This window comes from Leuciscus leuciscus, assembly GCF_965113295.1.
Source record: "Leuciscus leuciscus genome assembly, chromosome: 2".
Classification (NCBI taxonomy): Eukaryota; Metazoa; Chordata; class Actinopteri; order Cypriniformes; family Leuciscidae; genus Leuciscus; species Leuciscus leuciscus.
In genome coordinates, this window is record NC_138726.1 from 36,640,162 (window position 1) to 36,662,236 (window position 22,075).

Below are 22,075 nucleotides of genomic sequence, written 5' to 3' on the forward strand. Positions count from 1 at the left end.
TCTCTAACTGAACTAAATTATTTTCATTACCATAAAAATCAAAACGACGGTGGGGGCAGTGCCGCGGTGGGCAAGTGATGTAATCGGTGTGTGGCTGAACACCATGTAACACCGTTAAGTTAACCGAGTATCACAGCAAGCCTGTTTTAAAGGGTTGTTGAGAAGACCTTTGTGTTTCTGTGTGTATATGATATATAATGATGGTTTAATCAAATGAAATGGTGAAATGCTGAAATGCTCGAGAAGTGAACTTAGAGCAGCTCTGTTTCCGTTTCCGGATTCCGTGATTCTGTCGGGGCTCTACGTGGGATATGCCAGTTGAGTGTGTTGTTTATTGTGATATAAAGTTAACCATTAGTAAGAAGAAGGGTATGCAGTTAATAGATGTCTCCTCTCACTGCACACTACATAGCACTCTTTGTGGCTGTCGAATAGATGCAGCAATTGTTTCAGACAGCTACGCACCGGTATGGCGGTATTTGAAAAATACATATCATACGCGAAAATTGAAACTGGTATGTTGACCCCGTATAGTGCCTAGGCCAGTACTAAAAGGAATTAATACTTTTATCCATCAAGGACACACTAAACTGACCAAAAGTGACCGTAAATAGGCTACATTTATAATGTTACAAAAGATTTGTTTAAAAAAAATGCTCCAAATCAGCATATTAGAATGATTTCTGAAGGATCATGTGGCACTGAAGACTGAAGTAATAATGCTGAAAAATCAGCTTTGCCACCACAGGAATAAATTACATTTTAAAATATATTAAAATATTTTAAATTGTAATAGTATTTCACAATTGACAAAGTATAAAATAGCTATTTATTCAGGAACACGGTTCTCATTTCATTTTTGGTGTGTAGATTATTGCATATTGCATTGAATATTGCATGCAGTGCCATACAGATTATTTTAACATAAATTCTATTAATTAAGATTATTATTTGTGACTTTTTTTAATAGGCTATTCATGCAGCTGGAGTAGCAATGGCTTACCGGTGGTTCTTATGAAACATTGTGGCACAGACACAACAGACCCGAAAAGATTTATGTAAACACTCATTGCCAAACTTCCAAGCCCAGATAGCTTACCAGTTTTGATCAGACTCTTTGGCTGTGAGGACGGATTTATATCCGCTGGCTTCATAGGATAAGCATCAGGCCAGAAACATTTCTTGTGAGAAGAAAGGCAAGAAGTGTCTTCAGGAAACAGCATCAGTCCACAGCTGAAAGACACACTGATAAGAGCCCTGCCGTCTCAGGCCATTAGCCGTGCACTATCTGTACAAGCAAAAACACGTGCAACTTCCTACTACTGAAAAACACTGTGACCCCCTCCCCCAGCACACACTCTTCAAAGATTAGATCTTACACAAGTCTCTTTCATAGAGTAACCTACAATGTCCCATTCAATTTACATTTTTGCAATACGCCTAACAGCCCTGGTTCATGAAAAAGTCACTAACATGTGTCAATGATGTGATGCAATGCATTTAAAAAAGCGAATCCACTGGCTTTTGTAGTGTCAGTGAGAGAGTGTGACTTCAACAAGATGAGGCAAGGTTGAGTGTCAGCGCTGCTGGTCTTGGACAGCACAATTTCCGTTGTGAAATTGTCCTGTGACAGCAGCCAAGTCATATATGCTGAATTGTGACTCATCTAAAGAGCAGGTATTGTAGAGGTTGCCTGGGTGCAAGAGACCCGAGACCAGTTTCAGAGCTGTATTTGACTATGGTCAGGGTTTTTTCTGGATGAGCGAAGCTGATCCTGGACCACCCCTATCAAGTAACCTCTTTTTTTAGTGATTCATTTTCCCACAGCACAGCATGCTTTAACCAACATGACAGGTGGCGAGTGAAGTTTCAACGACTTCCACATCAAAAGTGGAACTGGAGGAAGCTACGACTTTGTCTTTTTCTGCAATTTCTTGCACCTGATCCCTGTAGGAACAACAATAGTCAACGATATTGACTGATATGATTAAGCTGCTAAATGGCTTGTTATGGCTGACAGACGGTAAATTGTGGGGGAAAAAATTAAATGCTACAAGTTAATTGAAGCATTACATTTATTACATTTACAATTATATTGTATAGTATGGAAAATGGATAATATATTATGAAATTTGCTAAAGATTACATTTAACTGAACTAAATAGTGTTTTTAAGTTTAAGTGCATGTTTGATGACGGCAAAGGTGAATGGAAGACTACAGTAATTATGATTTTAGCTTTCCCGTTTGCTCCAATTGCAAAAAAAAAATATATATATATATAGATTGATTATGACAGTCAGAATAGAAAAAGATATCAAATTTACCATCACTCTCTCAGTCGTATTAGAAACACCCTCGTAGCAGTTAATTGGTATTTATTTATTTAATGCCAAAGTAATATAACACAAAGGGTGTTATAAATGTTCATTACATTTTGAAAAGAAAATATATAAAAAATACAATATTTATAAAGTTAATAAACGCATTATCAGTGTCTGTGAAAATAATGCTCCATTAAATACTAGTTAATAGCTAGTTAATAAATTGTAAAAAAAAATATATTTTAAAAATAAGTGAAAAACTTCAGGTACCCTAGATCTTCCAGCATGAGAATAAGGCTAGTCTTAGACTAACTAAAAAAATTATTCTAAGCTTAATCTGAATGTAAAACAAATAGCCATTCAGGTTTTGCAGATGCAATTCATGATTGTTACATTATGTTCAGCAAACCTTTCTCTATTTTTAGCATATTTCTAAACAGAAATATGGACCAGTGCAATCTTATGTAAGACTGGACAAATAATGAACCAGCTTTAATTGTGGAATGACAAAAGCCACTCTTTAAAAGACAAGCAGAAAGAAACAGCCGCTTGCCGGTGCACAACATGGAATAGGGAATAATACTATCATAAAATTCAGAAAAGTCTAAACAGTATACTCATGTACCAACCACTGACAATGCACCGGTTGCAGTTCTTAGTTGATGTACAAAATGAATCAATGAATGTAAAGTTGGCTGAACAAGACTTTCTCTAGAACTAAAGGAAATGTACTTCAGTTATCTTCTATCTTCTATCATGACTCATGATACTCAGAGATGATTTTTCAAGCAGAGGAAAATGTATGTGGGCTCAAATTATACTGTCCCTGCTGGAGCTTCCATTGACTCATCACTGAACGCCATTTTGCTTCCTGGTGTAAGTTCAACTGTAGCCTACTTCAGATGGAGATGGGTGTCAAGGACAAGCAAAAGGTATGTTTTTGGAGTTCAAGCACATCTCTGTTTATTTACTGTGAATCCCACCTTGCCATCACTATAATATATATTTACACTGATATATATATATATATATATAATATTTCCTTTTATGTGAGCACTTATGGGCAGACACACCAGTGACTTAGGGGTCATTCACACAGGATACTTTCTTGTGTCCATCTGGTTTTTGAATTGTTTTCTACATCAAGAGCGCTAGACAGACATCACAGACAATGCATTTGAAATGCTGTGTCAAGTCAAAAGCAACACTTCATTGTACACTGTCTAGTTGTTGTTTTTTTACATGGAAGATTACTTCCTGTGTAAACAACCCCTTACAGTGCATTCAAGGTAGTCTATCTGAACATATTAAAGGCTAAATGGAAGCAACACCAGTACCAGCCATTTGTAAGCTTACTTAAATTGGAACGAAAGTCCACAATATAGGCTAGCGGCTTAGTAATTATTACTAGCTAGATTGTAACTAACTACTATATTTGGTTGCACCATTTGTTCTTAAGGCAGAACGTAGCTAGTAGGTCGTAAGCTCTCCGTAAGATAATGCGTAGTCGCATATGACGTTTACCCTCAATGATCCAATAGCGGACTTTAAATACATGAGCAGAAGTTACGTTTAAATGTGTGAGTTTCCATTAAATAAATACGATAAATACGATGCTAATATTACGAATATGATAAAATATATTTTATATGTAAATAACATTCAGAAACTTTTATTTGAAATTAATGAGGATCAATAATTAAATAAATGCTGATACAAAAAAATACAAAAAACATGAGAAATGACTGATTTCATTTGAAATGCAAAACATTGACCAATGCACACAGAGGTGTGCTGTTTAGGATGCTTTAGATCCGCTAAAACAGTGATTTATTCATGCATCATGTTCTCTCTCTCTTAAAATGTAAGCAAGTGTAGCCTAAATGTCTATTGATGCAGTTCAGACAGTCTGCTATTTTATTCCATACATTACTCCTGATCGGAAGCTTCAGTAAATATTTAGCTCATATGTAGAGTAGTTCAGCTTAATCAAAGTTTAATGGTGCAACGCAAAAATATTTAGTAGTGCACAAGTTGTAACTTCGTCAAAACTAGACTAAGTTGTAACCAGCCACAGAGTGCCAGCAGCATCTCGGTTCAGATTTCACTACCTTTTACTAACCTGTACTAGTGAGGTCTCTGATTCGAAAATATAGAGCTAAAACTAATAATGAATATTTGCAGACTTTGATTGCTGCCTCTATAACTAAGGTGAGTTATATAGACTAAAAGCATGTGGCAGAAACAAACAAAGTGTTGGAGAGAAGAATAGGCTATCTAACTGAGCTCTGGAGGTCCCATAAACACAAAAAAGTGCAATAGTACAACCAGGTTTTCTGTACAAGTGCATGAATATGGATCCTTCAATTAGGGGAAGTTTTTTTAATTTAAATTTAAAGAATATTTAAAGAATATATTATTAGAGCTTTAATACATGTTTACCCCCACCCTCTACCTACCCTTAAAAAACTACTTTTTAAAACAATGTCATTATAACTCCAATTAAGGATGTTTTTATTTTTTATTTGACAATTTTTACATTATGATCTGCCATTACAAAATCAGTCAGTATTTGAGAATTTGAATTCATAAAGAAACAATTTTGTTTTTTAAAGATCAAAATGAAGCATCCATCTCTAACACAAGTTGCTGTTGAAATCACCATCATAAAAAATAAATCAATAAAAATCCACACCATCAAATATAGCCAACCAAAATTCACTTGAAGGTTGATCACCGTCATGATCAAATCTTCACTCCAGTAAAAATGAATCAAAATAAATTTTGAATATGATTCACAAAGCTGTCAAAAGTGACTCTAACTGAAGAATCCCTCTATACCGTAGGCTACTTTGAGCGTAGGTCAGAAAACTCTTAATATTACTGATATTATCTTCTAATGGTCGAGCCTGTGATCCCACCTCTGTCTTCGCAGATTACCTGTATGAATCTACACTCCATTACAGATGAAATCAGTGTACCATCCAGAACATCACCTGGAACGCGCGTTTCAGCCTTGTCACCGGAGCATTTCCAATTTTAAACGTGTGTCCTCTTCAAGTTTGTCAAGACAGCGAAGGAACATGATAATCCTTGATATACAAACTGTTCTTTTTCCTGTTACGTTCGTCGGGAGACAGCAATTGGTCTACTTTCTGGAGTGTGCTCGGTCGCTGTTAGTTCAGAACCACCGTTTGCTGCCTGTCCGTGTCGTGCTTTTCACGTGGAGATCATATCGTGACAGACTACCTAAGTTCAGGTGCTACGGGTGTTTCCATCCAGACTGGGATTCCCTTCAGGCAGCTGAACGTCTCTCTCTCTCTCTCTCTCTCTCTCTCTCTCTCTCTCTCTCTCTCTCTCTCTCTCTCTCTCTCTCATCCGAACTGACAGCCACCTGAGTTTCAGCACTGTCGCACTCTATAACCATCTACATTATATTTAGTCTAGGAGAGGAAACAAATAAACGAACTTACCTAAACGAAACCAAATCCTCCGGCGACAGCGCGATCATTTACGGAGGAATAAAATAGCGAAGTTTTGGCGTAGTTAATATCGCGGCTGGGCGACCTCAGCGGTTCCAGCGCTGCTGACGTAGGATGATGATAAAACGTTCATTTGCATATGTGTTAAGTCCTCTGTGATTGGTTAGCGTTGAATTCATTTCTTTGGAATAACTGGGACGTCCGTTTTGAGTCCTCGGGTTGAGTTTTTGCAAAGGTCAATATAATGTCCTTAAAATGTTACTCGTAATCTGTAACATGGTTGTACAGTACCAAAAAATGAAGTTAGAGAGTTGAAACAACAAGATGGCCGTGCCGGGAAGTCAGCCAATCAGAGATGGTTTTACATCGATTATGAATCAGCCTATGGTAGTGGAAGCAGTGGGAGGAGAGAAGCGGAGAAAAGTTGCTGTCGGTCCCTCTGATATTTGATCACCTCTGGTGGATCTTTTGGGAACTGTCTCTTGTAAACACTGACATGACAAATACAGCAGAAATTGGAGCATGTCAAATGCAAAAGGAGTATAATCAAAATGACTCTTTTTACCCAGAGCCAGTTGATCACAGCATGCTTTTAAAAATGCGGAGAGTTTGAGGTATCACAGTTCATTTTTCACATCAAAATAGAATAGATAAGCCTATAGACACACACATTACATATAGGCCTACATAAATATATAAGAGTCACTCTCAGTCTGTCTGTCTATAAAGCCTATACAAAAATGTTATTTACTACACTTCAGCTTGTGATTCTTATTAAGTCTCACTCTGAGACCCTCACACCTTGCACTTCTGGAGACTCCAGGTAGGTTGCAGTTCTGGAAAATGGTGGCGCTGGAGACTTAAGGGTTTCTGATGGTTTCACACTTAATTCTTCACCTTAATTCTTAATTATTTTGCAGTTAACATGTGTCTTTTCTTCTCCACCTGTTTTTGTCTGACCCTGCTGACCCAATGAGTATTTCACTTTCCAATGGTCATGCCTTAACTGCAATTTCTAGTATTGAATTAGTATTGCATCCTTCTCATGGGGATTTAATCATTTTTGACTTTTAAGTCTGAGTTAAATCTCTTTTTTGGCTTATTTTATCTGTAAAAGAAAACGTGCCTAATAATTCTGCACACCTGAATAGAAGGCGCTTTTCAAATCCAATAATAAAGCAGTGTTATCTACACAAAATGCCAAACAGCAAATGTGTGATCCATGCTGAACTAAATTATATTATCTTGATTTATAATGTATTCTCCATAAATGGAGGAAAACATTGTATTGCAAATATCAACACTAAAATGTATTCCCACTAAATACAATATCAGACCAGTTTCATTCTTAATGCATTTATTGGCTTTTAACAAAAAAAAAAGAAGTACATTACTTACACACCTGAGCTGACATCAGTATTCCTACTGAAACCGCTCAAAATAGACAAAAAAGAAAGAAAAGCATTGTAAAACAGCCCCAAAAAAAAAAAAAAATCTCAACCATCATAAATTTCTAGATAAATAAATGAGCTATGGACTCTGTTATTGAGGCCATTCATTTAATTGAACTGCTCCACTATTTACACATCAAAGCCATTTAAATCAAACCATTATGACACACTAAAAGTGAAAAAAAAAGGAAAAGAAAGATTAACTTAAGTCTTACTGAATAGTATTTGTCTTGCTCTGTATTTTACATTAAAACCATTTCATACACAGGATATCACACACACACAAAAAAAACCTCATCCCAAATACATCAAGACGCAAAAAAAGAGAAAAAAAAGCATTCTGTCCCAGTCTGCTAGTGTACGTTTCACATTAAGACTAACCAAGTTTGTGGGGAAAGGAAAACCAAAGGAAACTATCAAATCTATCAAATTATTTGTTAGAAAACCAAGTTCATCATTTAGAAGATCATCACCTACACAAATAAGTGAGGTGGTTTGTTGTGACTGAAAACCTGTGCAAGTAACATTATTGGCTAGAACCATCTCTGTGCCATCTGTGCGTTCAAGCCTCAGCATTGAAATGAACGAGTGGGGTCTTTAGTTCTATACTGGGAACATGTCTATAGTTCTGAACCCATTAAAGCAGTTTAAAATGATTTTCTTTTAAAGCTGAGCAAGGGTTTTGCAAATGAAGATGAAGTTCATAGAACTGCATCAGAATTCTATACATGTGGTTCGGCGCAGCCACAGTAGCATAGCGCCCCTCCTGGTGGACAGACCGAAGCACTGAAAATTCACGTCTGAAGGGGGTTGTCTTCTTTGCTGAAAGGCTGAGTGGAACCAGGCTTCACCCAAGACAGCCCAGACACTGGCAGTCCTTTGTTATAATCATCTGGTCGCCGCTATAACAAGAAAAGGCCATTGGTCACAAACACAGAGGCTGTAATTCATATTTTCACAATAATTCACATTTTAACCAACCCACAAGTACGTAGAACAAGACAACAGGATATATGAGCGGAAATAGCGTTCCACACACACACACAAGCTACTGAATTAAAATGAGGCATGCATTAGATACCAGGAAGAAGCCAGCTTTTACTTGGTTGTGAGGAGCAGTCAGGGGAGCGTCACACACTCACTTTATGTGCAAACATCTTCTCTTTTGCCTCTTCATGCACCGCTGGATTCCACGGAGAGAAGCTGCAGAGAGAAAACGCAAATATTAGATAGAGAAAAACAAATGAGATGAGGTCCAGTCTGATGACTCAATGCTGAACTTTTAACCTCACTGAACACAAACTCCTGGTTTCATTTTCAAGAATGACTTCAGGTTTCAAACAGTAAGGCTTCAATTGCACTGAAAGGCTTATTAGATCTTTTGACCATATCCCCCCCCAAAAAAAGTTTTTTTTACACTCACTTAAGACATGACTCGTATCTGATATCTGCTTTTAAATGAATCCCTGTACAAACTAGAATAAATTCCATTGGTAGTGATCGCTTTAGTTTTTTTCAGCCGAGAGTTTAATTGCTTCAAAATCTTGGGCTGCCCACTATTAGTCAACTAAACGTTAGTCGACGAGAAGAGGCGTAGTCGACCAAATTTGTATTAGTTGGCTAGTCGCAGCAGAAAAGAAAAAAAACTCGACAGGAAATGATGAAGTCATGCAGTCTGTGACGGACAGATCATTACCTAATATAGTCTACTTTTATTTGTGTAGACTCACAATAATAATAAATAAAAAAAACGTTGTGCTTTTGTAAAAAAGAAAACTCACAGGATGCGATTTCTGCCATCTCGCTCTCCGTGAACTGGAGTACGTCATAAAAATGAACCGACACTCAGCCTATAGGCTACTTGCCTCACAGAGTGAGAAATATTTTAATAGGAAGCTTGAAATGCCTACTTTTAAATGAAACAATCAGAGATTATTTATTTTCGATTTGAATTATGTAATCCATATGAAAGGTGCGTTCACTATAATGTGGAGATGGCGAGTCAGCATCCTCAACTTCATCTTTGCAGCCGACACAGACTCAGAAAACAGTAGTTTATTAATAAACAATTAAAATGTCTCCTTGCCATTTTTTCACCAACACATTCATAATCATTGCTTTTGCCAGTGCTTTGCGGCAAGCTTTTATGTGTGCTTGAGTGCGAGGCATATATTTCGCCCCCCAGTATATATTAAAATAGTTAAATTAATATAAGCGTGTGATTAGTCGACTAATGGCTTAAATGAATGACTACTAGTCAACTAAAAAAATTTAGCCTGTCTCACCCCTATCAAAAACGTTATCACCTTGTTGCTGAAAAATATAATTTAGCTTTCAGTAGCAAAGCTATTTTATGAATAAAAATTCATGGGCCAGAGTCTCACAACAAGTTTCTGTGCTCCTGAATGTTTCGGTGTGCGCAATATCTTACCTATATATAACGTTTTCACCTCAAAAGTAGTGAGTTTTAACGAGTGCATACAGGAACGCTGGCTGCATAATACAACAAAGAAAAGCCTTGCTTTGTCCCTCACTTTGTGGTAGCTTGGAGTTCCAATTTAGACATAGGTCAGATGTCCAGATATCAGATATGCATCCGAAACCACATTTGATAGAGGCTCTGAACGGGTGAAATATCTTGTGCAGATCTTTGTGTTTACATGTGCGCAACAATATAAAATCTGTCTCAAATAATAAAAATTAGGGCTGGGTATTGACACAAATTTCACAATTCGATTTACAAGCTTGCAATTCGATACGATTTCGATTTGATTCGATTCAATATTGATTATTTTGGATATCAGGTACAATACATTGCAAATTTTCTCAAGGAAAACAAATCTCTTAACTATTATTGCAAACTATGGGAGTCAGTTGTAGCCTATTGGCTTCATTAGCCTACTATAATATTGAAGGTAAAAATTAATTGATTTGTATACAAACACTTAAAATACACTTTTATTTATTTTTATAATAATAAAGTTATATGAAATTATATAAAAAATTAAATGGTGGCTGTCATAAATGCATTAAATATTGAAGAACATTAAAAATGATAATGAAGTAATATGGTGCATATGAAGAGTTCAGATGAAAAAGCCTCTAAGTGCCATCTGAAAATTTCTTCTAGAATGATCATTTTTATCAAGCTCGTATATTTAAGTTAAATAATTTCACTTAAATGGCAATGCAAATGACCTATTAATTGTCATTTAAGTGAAATTACTTAACTTAAATATACGAGCTTGATAAAAATGATCATTCTAGAAGAAATTTTCAGATGGCACTTAGAGGCTTCTGCATCTGAACTCTTCATATATTTAACAAAATGCTCCTCTCTAGAGTTGATTTTTCTAGCTGACTAACGAGTTTATGGTCACTGGATATGGTCACTGGATATGTTTTTTCTATGGTAAATGTGACGTTACATGACGTTGTTTACTAACGTCTTTCCACGGTTGAAACACTGATTGAGCGATTCCATGTCACATGATACGGACTTCGATAAGTTGTACTCTTTCTTTTAACACACTTTCAGATGCTCATTCATGTTTATTTTGCGCGGTAACTGGTATTATTAAGGCGGAAGAGAAGGTCTGCTGCTCTTGAGCTGAGCCAGAGCGATCTCACGCCACAGCGCCAAAACGGTATTTGTGTTTTTGAATTTCTTAAGAAAATGGACGTAATTTGAAATCTGAGACTGTTTCATATCAATAATAACAAAGCACAAAGATTATTGCGATTTATTGGATGGAATGCGCGCAACAATGTTCCATTCATTCATCAACTGAAAACAGGATGACTAATCGATTGTTGGGATTTAAGAATCAATATCGTTTCGTAAAAATGAGAATCGATTAAAATCGAGAAAAAAATATTTTTAACCCAGCCCTAATAAAAATGCTATAAAAAAAAAGTGTGCTGGTGTAAACATAGCCTAAGTGACCATAATTATGGAGGAAAACTCCACAACACAACATCTGAGTGTTGTACTTGCCTTATTGCATAAGGGTCATCGATCTTGGGCTGATCGAACAGGTGACTATTGCATAGCTTGACACTGTCTACCACCTTGCTTTTGTAGAGCTGGATGTCTTTTTCATACCTGCACAGACAGCATTTATATTAGTAAGTAAAAGCAGTCAAGCGTACAGGACTTCAAAACAATCTTATAACTACAAGGAGGCACAGCTAAGAGGAAATGAATGCAGAAAAAAAAAAAAGCTAAACAAGCTTTCATCTTGAAGTGTGAAGCCAAGTCTGAGGTTGGACTAAGCTTGTAAACACCATATGTCTTCAGATGCACAGGAAGTCAAAATAAGCTGAGACTAACATAGGCAATGCCCAAACACAAAAGAAAGAGATTGTGGTAACTTCATTTCACTGTAAAGCAGAAGCTAATTCAGTGGCTGACACTCTTATCTAGTGACTGTCACAAGTGTTAGTGCTCGGAAGAGTTCAAACTGTGGGGACTACAAAAATGATACAGAATCCACCACTCACAGCACAGCAGCCTCTGGGTTGAGCGGCTCCATGGTGTTGATCTTATAGAAGATTGTGCGGGCGTACATAAGAACCTGCCAGATATGGTTGTGGTTTCGTCTGCAAAATCAGAGAAATATACATAAAATCCTTTCCCCATAGTCACAAAAAAATTGCCAAAATAACCTTGAGCCCCTTTAGACTATGGCAAAAATGATAAATGTCTATATAAATATTATTTTCACCTTATTTTTATTCATTACTAGGCACCCTACTTTAACATTTTTATTAGTTAGTTGATTCTTTTTTTTCCCCTTGTCGTTACTTATTTTGTCTATAATGCTTTAGAAATATTATATGTAGACACAATCATGCCAATGAAGTACTTTAAACAACTGAAAATGACAGCAGGGCTTTATTTCCTTTTAAACATACCTCCATTTGGTGAAAGCTCTTCTCACATCCAGCTCACCAGAGACCGGGTCCACTAGTGGGTGGAAAACTGGGGTGTCGAAAACAACCCTCTGAAAGAACACGCATAAATGCAACAACAAAAAAAAAAATATATGAGCTCTTCTGATGACTGCAAACTGAGAGGACAAATAGATATGGCCATAGTGAAAACTTCTAAATTAATTGTTCAAAAGGTTTCGGAACCCTCTGGATAATTTTTTCCAAACATTCATGATTACTGAATAAGCTTAACTATATTCTGTTATATCCAATAGACTTTCCATGACTTTAGTATTTATTCATTTATATGACTTTTTCAAACCTGGAATAAGAAACTGAAGAATAAGAATATTGAAACGTAAATAAAACACACCTCTGCTGACTTGATAAAGTTGGGCAAGGCTAAAAGGGGCTGGGGGACACAACAACACTAACTCTAAAGGATCCTCAAACTTAACTTTCTGGAAAACTTCATAGAGCCACCAGGTTCAATCGTGAATTAAGTGCTGCAGCTGCACACATTTTGTAAAAAATAAATAAAAAATACTATGGAAGTCAATGGGGTCCATCAACTGTTTGGTTACCGACATTCTTCAAAATATCTTCTTTTGTGTTCAACAGAACAGAGAAACCCATATAGGTTTAGAACAACACGAGGTTGAGTAAGTGACGACACAATTTTCATTTTTGAGTGAACTATCCCTTAAGTGTATTACACGACAGGAAAAACTGAGTGCCCACATAGCTACAATAAACTTTGTAACCTGTAAGTTGATAAATGTAATGCGATCCACTTACTGCCTCAACAAAACAAATCTCCAACATTCACTGGAAAATATTGATAATATAGCACGCAAGTTTCTGACCATACATAAAGCCACGCTACTAACTTTAATAAAAAAATATATAATTTAAAAAAGTTTATTTTTATTTTTTATTACCTGAATAGTAGCGGTTCTACACTAACCTGCAATTTTTGCTGGTTTAAAACACACACAACCACATTGGATTTGACCTGCCATTCATTTACAAAACTACAGAGATCCAAAAGCTAATGCTAGCACACTGTTACTGCGACTGATGACTTGACAGCTGAGCGAGGGCATTTCACTCGCACTTGCATTGGATGTATCAACGTTACATTTGCATAGGCCGTACTATTTGAATTCAAGATTGGTTGACTGCCAAATTAAAATATTAAACAGAACGATGAAATAACATTGTTGTTAATGGTAATTTTAAATTGTTCAGAACAGTTCAACTTGATTTTGTTTTTGTTTGTTCCTGTAAAAATTGTGTTCGTTTCGGTTTTGTCTTCGTTCCTTGAACCTGTTCAGAGCCAAGGCAGCCAGTAATGTTCTGTTCCTAGACACACCCTGATGTCATCACATCATCAGTTACAGAATCAAGATTGAAGTATTTCAACATTCCATTTGCCATTAAAACAATGAATAAAGACTACAGGCAAGGTCTGACTTTGCTATGGTTAGCTTAGGCAATAAATTAGCCTGCAGAGGTGGAATCTGGTGTCTTTCTAGAAACCAAATTATATAGAAAAGCTGTTTAATCACCACGTTTTTGTTGTTGTTGTTTATACAGACCTATACATGACAAACATAACATTGCAAATGTTGTAAATTGTAACCAGCTGATGGAAAATAATCTAATGTGCATTTTAAAAATGTAAACAATCTGTATAAGGTAACTAGAATTATTCACAGAGCAGATGAAATGCCTAAAATAATTTATCATTATCTAATTAAAGTTTTTGATATAAAACTTGGTGAAATGATTTCACTGTGTGTATCAGTAGTTTTTAAACATTTCCAGCACATAATATTGATAATTTTGATCACTATAACCATGATATGTAATTTTCATACCATTTCATCTCTACATCACAACAAGTCATGGATTGAATGAACACAAGTAGCAGTGCCCTGGTCATGTTACAGCAAAAAAAAAATCAGTGGAAAGAGTAAAAAGAGTAAAGTGTATACTGTACTTACAGGACAGTCTCCATCTGGGTAGTTATCAGGAATGTAGACGGTGAACTTAAAAACACCATCTTGGTACAAGCCATGTCGAATGAAAATCACACCAAACCACACTAAAAAATAAAAAAAAAAGACATTGATGTATACTTGACAGAGCAAATCAGCAATACAGCAATCAATTTAACTCTTCAGCTCAGTTATTGGACATTAATAATTTCACACATTTGACACAAAAAAAAAAATAAAAAAAAATAATGCTGCCTTCCATTCAAAACCAAATTTCAACCAATCCTAGCTTTTTTTTTTGCATGTGAGAACATATTGCATTTTATTTCCTTGAATGTGTGCATTTATCATTAATCACGCCAGCATATTCACGTGACAATGCATCCTCATCATGACATAGTTGTAGAATTCCACACAAGGTTCCAAGTAGAAGTTAACTGACTGCACATTCTGTTGCACTTTTCCAGGCAGGAAGTTGGAAATTCTTTTGGAGTTGAATGGAATGCAGCATAAGAACATTCTGCGTGAGAGTGGAGGAAGACATTCTTACTCAGTGCTGATCTGTATGAAGGCTGTACATAGATACCAGGGAGCTTCTGCTTGATCACCAATGTGCTGCAACAGAGACACGGTCACAATTGTCCATTTCAACAATACACCTAAAAATCGAAATATTGCATAACCTAAAGATGTTGCTACACAACTCCAGGGAAAATCAGAATAACAAATGTAAATAACAGGTGTGATGCATATTCTTAGATGGTTAGGTTACATTAACATAAAATCTTGTTCTATCTTGGGCATGTTTTGGGATGTTTTATAGTAACAGCTTCATTTAAATCAACACTACTAAGATGTCACAACTATTACTGCCCAAAACCTAGTGGAAGCCAGTGGATTTGATCTCCTGTACAATTGGAATTAGACAAAAAGTGCGCACATCCAGCAGGCAAAAACCTCAACGAGGGTTTCATCAAAAATACAGTAAAAACAGTAATATTGCAAAATATTACTACAAATAAAAATAGAAATAAACTTCCTATTTAAATATATTTTAAAATGAAATGTATTATTGTAATGGTAAAGCTGAATTTTCAGCATCATTACTCCAGTCTTCAGTGTCACATGATCCTTCAGAAATCATTCTAACATGCTGATTTGGTGCTCAAGTAACATTTATTATTATTATTATTATAATCAATGTTGAAAACATTGAAAAACATTTTTGAAGGATCATGTGACACTAAAGACTGGAGTAATGACCCTGGAAATTCAGCTTTGTCATCATAGGAACAAATTACATGTTTAAATGTATTCAAATTGAAATATTATTACAATTTAAAATAATTGTTTTCTCAGTATTACTGTTTTTACTGTATTTTTTATTAAATAAATGCAGCCTTGGTGAGCATAAGAGACTTCTTTCCAAAACATTTTTAAAAAGTAACGTTTCCAAACTTTTGACAGGTACTGTAGTCTATCCAATGAAGGTCACTTTTGGTGAGAACAAGCAATAATTTAGTTTTCTATTTATGGAGCTGTGGTGTGACAACTTCCTCATGTACAATTATCAACGAAAGTCAATGAATAAGAACGGGGCATCACTCACAACTCAGCAAGCAGCGAGTACTCCAGGTAGAAAGGGCCGTACGAGGCGTGGGTGCCATTGGCAGACTGTGTTGAGGAGGCCGGAGAGGCAGCTTTAGTGATGGGGATGGCATTCTTCGGGATGGAGGGAAGCTGTTTCTTACCAAACGAAGGACGAGCTGGACTGGCTCTCTGCTCCCCTGGACCACTCTGCTCTTCAGCGTCAGATCTCTGCACACACATGCACCAACAAATGAAACTTATAGTTTTTTTATTCTTTCCTTTTGTTTGCAAGTATTAATGTTTTAAACATTTGGAATTCCCAGGGGCAAATTTCTCTAGTACACTACTCAACCTGCCTAATAACGTTACTGTTCAAACCATTTCTTCAAATAAAAAAATTTTCATTGCAGTAAATGTTCTAGTTAATGAAACAAGCAGTTATACTTTCAACTGTAAAACAGTTACTAGAATCAGAGAATGAGTGAAATGTGATCTTGATAAGTCAAGTCATGCTATTCACCCATTATAAACACTATAAATCCATATCACAGAACTCAGAATTGGAGAACCCTTTGAAAGTTTGTTTCTTTTTTAAACTTTTTTCTTAATGATTATGCGTTAATCTACCAATAAGCATGATCTAGCACTGTTAGACTCGCCTAATACATTTTACCTTATTTGAATCCATTATGCAGAATTTCTCTTAGCACAGAGAGAAAAAAAACCCTGCAGACTCCATCTGGGCCTCACTATAATTCAAGAGACGAAAGTAAATATCAGACACCAGAAATTCACAAGCAGTAAGGGCTAAATGGAAACTAACACAGCAAACGGATACAACACATAGCCTCTAATAAAGCCAACGACAACAAGTTACAGCTGAATAATCATAGAATACAGTCAAAATACACCTCTCAAAGAAGTCACAAACAGCTAGTCTAAGTGTCTACCATAAATCAATGAGACAAAGCAGTTGGGTCATGAGTCAGCACCTATTAAGAAACAGCTGAATTTAACGTCTTTATGACAGCTGCGACGCCACACCAGAGTTAGGACGACAACACCTCAGTAGTTTGCAACAAACAAACTGTTACTTCTTTTCAGAGTTAAAAGCATTAATTGACTGCAATTATCAGACTTCAGCAAGAGTTTAAAACAACCATAACTTCAAAACTAATCAATGTTTTTTTTAGGAGAGTGAGCCACTAGCCTAAAAACACCCTCCTCCACCACAAAAGCTTGTGACTTTAGAGAGGCTGATCTGTGCGAAATCACCTTTAAACCCTGAGCCTCCCACGTGAGTTCCTTATTGAAGTCACCTGTTGTAAACCAGTCCATTCCTCTTAGTCTGTGCAATAGACTTCAGGAAAAGGACATTGGGATATGCTGAATAACAATGTCAGGCAGTACCTCAAGATTTATTCATTCATACCTCAAGATTTATTCATTCATATATATATATATGAAGAGTTCAGATGCAAAAGCCTCTAAATGCCATCTGAAATTTTCTTATAGAATGATCATTAATCAAGCTTGTATATTTAAGTTCAGTAATTTCACTTAAATGACAATTAATAGGTAATCTTCATTGCCATTTGAGTGAAATTATTGAATTTAAATATACGAGCTTGATAAAAATGATCATTTTATAAGAAAATTTCAGATGGCATTTAGAGGCTTTTGCATCTGAACTCTTCATATATATATATATATATATATATATATATATATATATATATATATATATATGTACATAGTTGCCCACTAAATTCCTATATTTACATCACATGTAAAAAGTACTGGCATTTACAAGACATAGAGGTGGACTGCCTAGAGATCTGCTACAAGACCGGAGCTCAATGGGTCCCGAAAAACGTAAAATTTGTGTCCGGTCAGGTTTCGAAAAAATTGAACTAAAACGCACTCTCTCTGTCACAACACGGCAGACAGGTTCAGGTCTCAAATTTAACAGCACCGGTCGGGTCAGGCAGGATCAAGTCAAGCGTTCTCAGGTACGGGCCAGGTTCTGGCTTAAATTTAAAGCCTGTTCAGACCTTTAGGACTGCCATACTTTACCTTACGACCAGAGTTTGTCGACATGCTCCAGAATGGGTTCATTACTCATTGAGCTCTTGATGGGTGTATGCTTGTCCACTTTTTGGTGGCATCCAAAGAATTCGCTGTGAGAGAAAGAGAAAGAGAAAGAGAGAGAGAGAGTGCTGATGAGAGCCTGAATATTTGAAGAACACAATGGGCAACCTGATGCTGTATGGCAGCTGGTGGCAATCCAATCCCCAATAACCATGTTATTGCCGGTGCTAGTGAGAACTTCAGTGAGCTACAGTATAATGCGGGGGGGTTCAATCTTTTAGATGCCATAGACCCCAAAATATGATCATCCTCATGCAAGGGACCAGCAACAGTCAGCGATATAAAGACCCAATTTATACTGTGAACAATTAATATTAGAAATTTGTGTAAAACAGTATTTAGAAAATTACATTACAAATTTTTTTACTCCCTATAGTACTTTAAGACTTATTAATTCATGTTTTATTTATTTATTCTTATTAAACAATTTTTACTTATTTCACGTATCACTTAGAGCCAGATCTAGCAGGGTCTTAAGAAACAAACATGAACCTAAACTAAAAATGCATATACAATTATAACCAAGGTGAGTGAAATTTCAGTTGTAACATGACAGATGTCAACGCCTGGCACACAGGAAGAACCGCCTCAACTAGAAACAACAAGAGCTCTGACTCCTCATAAGACAATTGCCTTCATGTTTACCTGACACCCACTGCAGACAGCTTTGTTTCATGACATGTACACTTTAGCGTTTAATAAAGTGTTCTCTAGGTGAGAACACAGTTTTTAAAGCAGGGTTTAAGGTACTGACACGGTAACTGGACTAGACTAGCCTTCATTTAGCAAAACCTCCGAAACGAACGGGCTTCCACTTACCTGAGACAAATACTGTCACCTGGTTGAAGACATGTCACACAGTAACTTGTCTAGATGTTAAATAGTGTGAGTGTTTTTTTAATGCCGCACCGTTAAGCAAATCACCGACGACACTGTTATCCGAATAATCTCAGACAAATACTGAACACACCTCTAACTAACTTGACAGGAAAAGGCGGGACATAAACACAACTGAGGGGCAGTGATTGGATTTCATTGTGATTGACAAGCTCTTCACCCTATCAAATATTAAATACAGAAAACCACAAGGTTAAATGTCTCCAGGTTAATGTTTAGACAGCAAATATTAGGTACATACCGATCATTTTAGATCATTTAAAGTCTAGGAATGGCATCTGCCGCAAAGTGTCGGAAAGTTGTTTTAAATCAGCTGACAAAATACCTCCTGTGTTGTTACCTCGAGTTGTGAGCTGAGCGCATGAACGGACGCGATTTGTAAATTGATCTTACAGTATATACATTGCGTATCTCCGTTAAACTTTCATAAACATTTCTACATGACAATGGACTTTGAGAAACTTACCGTGCTTAAACTCAGGACATTTCACACGTTTTTAAAACACGTAGTATCCACCCTCCCAGTTGACTGCACGGAATGGATTCGCGTTCTGTCATTGGCTTATAGAGACGCACGGTAGATTCTATTGGCCCTGCATATCATATCAGACCAAGGTAGTAAGCTAGGATTGGTCCCTTTAATCATGAATTTATAAAACAGATTCTTGGGTAGCTTTATTAATACATAATAAGAGGTCAATTAATTACGAGCCTCAGTGCACCTTTTAAAGTTAACCATTACTTTAATTGAATATACATTACTTGTTATAATAATAGGATGTCTAATAGTTTTCTTTATATTAGTTTTATAAAACAATTCTTCAAATATTCCTGCGCTTTTACACGTCTTTTGCAGGTGAAATATCAGTTATCTTACAAAAAAAAGAAAAAAAAAAAGTTTCCACATCCAGGGTTTTAGAATAAAGCAAAGAAGGAAATACATGTTCAGCATACATTGGTATTGGAAAGAGATGTGACTGGTTTTGCAATGCCCCCTTTAGGACAACAGAGGGAGTCAAATACTCAGAATTAGAGTAAATCAACAATCTCCCCAAATAACTGCCTAATTTAATCCTCTCTAAATAGGCACATACTAGGCTTTTACTTTGTAAAGTAGTCGTGTCCTTCTGGCAAAACTGTCATTGATGCTGTCATTACATGGTCACAATATTTTTTATAGACAATTTCATGGTGGCCTACTGCAGTAACTTATGAGTTTTCCTGTTTACTTCTGGAGTAATTGCACTGTAAAATTTGGCACCTGCTTGATTGATTGATTGATTTCTTGAGGGATATGCCTAATAATAATTTATGAGGAACATAGAGGAAAAAAAGAAAAAAGTAATTTACCGCTTCACCGATTTACCTAATTGAGGGAAATTACATTGTCCAGGACTGAAAGTGGAAGTTAATTATTGACTTAATTATTGTTTCATTATCTGATTCCATTTTGTTTTTCAACACAGTCTGTTAATATAAGTAATTGGCCTGTGGTTTCTTGATGCAGCCAGCCCAGTAAACAAAGCAAGGTCACTGACTCACTGACAGAATTATTTTGACTGGATCCCAGTGGCATTTCTAAAATGTAAATGTTGGACATGAAAAAGGTGATTTCACTCAGCCTCAAATGCTAATACCCTCTGGCCTACCTGACCCGGAAGTGTTAATAATGTTAACAGCATAGAAAATGACATAATTTAGCACAATCTGATTTCAAACTTCATGAATTTTTTTTACATATTCTGCTATGAAATAGTTTAATATTTGTGTGTATTTTTCTGTAGTCAACATTGGTACTATCTCTCATGGGTTGTAATGTCTGAGCTCAACTATAATGAGGTCTGTCAGAGAGAGGTCAACAGAGAAAAAATTCAGCACATAGATGTTATTTTGTCTTTTTGTGCTTCCATTTAGACCTTAACATGAGTAGGAATACCTGTTTAAAATGCTTTTTGAATGTTAACTCGAGAAGACTTTAAAATAATGGATTTCTAACAGGCTTTGCCGGAGCCTCACACAAAGTTTTGCTTCCTTAGATGAAAAAAGCAAATCTAATGAGTGGTTGGGTTATTGTTTCGTCCCTTTTTTGTTATAGTATTGATTAATTTATCAAACTTCCTACAAAACAGACACTCGGTAGGCCATTGTGTTCATACTGCAGATGAAAAATATCCAGTGCTCATCCTCTCCATCACTCTGTGTCTCCTCTGAGACACCAAAGGCCTGCTTATTCTGATCTGCAATTTGGTTTAAATGACAGTTAAAAATTGCAATTGGCAGCCCCCCAGTGAAATATGCCACGACAGCAAAAGCCATAAAGCAGGCAGAACGAATGACTTCACGTCTAGATAATAAGTAATAACAATGTTAGTTTGAATAAGAAAAGCCAGAGCTGGATTCAGATGCAATATTCATTGGAATATGCACAACTGGGGAAAGGAAAGAGGAGGGGAAAAAACATCAACCGAGTCCCACACACAGCAATAGTCTTGTCTTATCCCTTAGGCTATGGCCCGGCTAGCACCTCAATGCTGCAATTATTTGCTATAATGACTGCAGTTCAAATAAGCCTGGAGATTTTATTAAACCAAATGAGGAAATCTTCAGTGTATTATCACCTTGTGATTGACAGTGACAAGTGTTGGGCCAGCTCAGATGTGAGTGTGATGAAGAAGCTCTCGGCAAAGCTCTCAATAATGTTCCCCCTGATAAAGTTGCCTATTGAACTCCAGCGAGAATAGAGAGCAGCAGAACTGCACGCATATTAATTCTCATTGTCAAGAGGTGGTTAAGGGAGCAAGGGCAGACGGAGAAGCGAATAATCTGGCAGGGCTGGAAGTCCCTTACACTGCCTGGCTGGCATTTTACTGCACTAATGAAAAGGAGATCTATTGTGCCCGATCATGTGCATAGATTTTACTATATGATCTTAATAATGAAAGAGAAATATTCATATTAAAAGCAAAGGTCATTCACATAGTAGACTAAGCTTTCCTAAGCTGCAACCTTTACAGGAACAGACAACCTGTGATGCAGATGAAGAGGAAAGAGGAGGGAGAGGAAAAGAAAGAGAAAGAAAAAGAAAAAGAGAGAGTGTTGTGTCTTAGTAGTATGGACAAAGGGGGGAGACAATGTACTGTTCTTCAGCTGTGGTCAAACACAACCAAAACCTCCTGTATAAGGGATTTATTATGAGATAATGACCATTATTCCACCTTACACATGTTTGAGTTTAAATGATTTT

At 36.4% G+C, this 22,075-nt stretch overlaps 2 protein-coding genes across 12 annotated transcripts in view; both read right to left on the reverse strand.

Moving 5' to 3' along the window:
• The window catches only part of chd9 (chromodomain helicase DNA binding protein 9), a 76,067-nt gene extending 70,125 nt beyond the window's left edge, over positions 1-5,942 (reverse strand). For 5 of the 7 annotated variants that reach the window (XM_082161083.1, XM_082161082.1, XM_082161080.1 and 2 more), the window contains exon 1: positions 5,796-5,942. The gene's annotated coding sequence lies outside the window, so the exon portion shown is untranslated. Of the gene's footprint in view, positions 1-1,099; positions 2,044-5,262; positions 5,693-5,795 lie in introns of those variants that run through there. The other 2 variants (XM_082161078.1, XM_082161079.1) reach the window with 2 other exon arrangements.
• A 1,202-nt stretch (positions 5,943-7,144) lies between these two features.
• On the reverse strand, positions 7,145-19,401 carry aktip (akt interacting protein). 5 transcript variants are annotated; one of them, XM_082161180.1, is made up of 11 exons: positions 19,298-19,320; positions 17,860-17,963; positions 16,457-16,532; positions 15,803-16,011; positions 14,744-14,808; positions 14,200-14,300; positions 12,173-12,261; positions 11,759-11,857; positions 11,253-11,360; positions 8,398-8,458; positions 7,145-8,157 (listed from the first exon to the last, which is right to left on the reverse strand). In XM_082161180.1, the coding sequence occupies exons 3-11, from the start codon at positions 16,469-16,471 to the stop codon at positions 8,050-8,052; spliced, it is 855 nt and encodes a 284-aa protein (XP_082017306.1). In that variant the 5' UTR covers positions 16,472-16,532; positions 17,860-17,963; positions 19,298-19,320; the 3' UTR covers positions 7,145-8,049. The 5 variants fall into 5 exon arrangements, with proteins under 5 accessions (XP_082017306.1, XP_082017305.1, XP_082017304.1 ...); XM_082161179.1 differs by lacking the exon at positions 19,298-19,320 and adding an exon at positions 18,754-18,923; XM_082161178.1 differs by lacking the exon at positions 16,457-16,532 and having other exon boundaries at positions 19,298-19,401.
• Between the last annotated feature and the right edge of the window lie 2,674 nt (positions 19,402-22,075).

What these genes read in the sequence shown, in the direction of transcription:
- aktip (XM_082161178.1), bottom strand. Translation starts at nt 17,901, where the DNA reads ATGAACCCATTCTGGAGCATGTCGACAAACTCTGGTCGTAAG. An exon ending in TACTCGCTGCTTGCTGAGTT is followed by an intron (nt 14,809 to 15,802) that starts GTGAGTGATGCC and finishes TCTCTGTTGCAG; the next exon opens with CACATTGGTGATCAAGCAGA. An exon ending in TTCATACAGATCAGCACTGA is followed by an intron (nt 14,301 to 14,743) that starts GTAAGAATGTCT and finishes TTTATTTTTTAG; the next exon opens with TGTGGTTTGGTGTGATTTTC.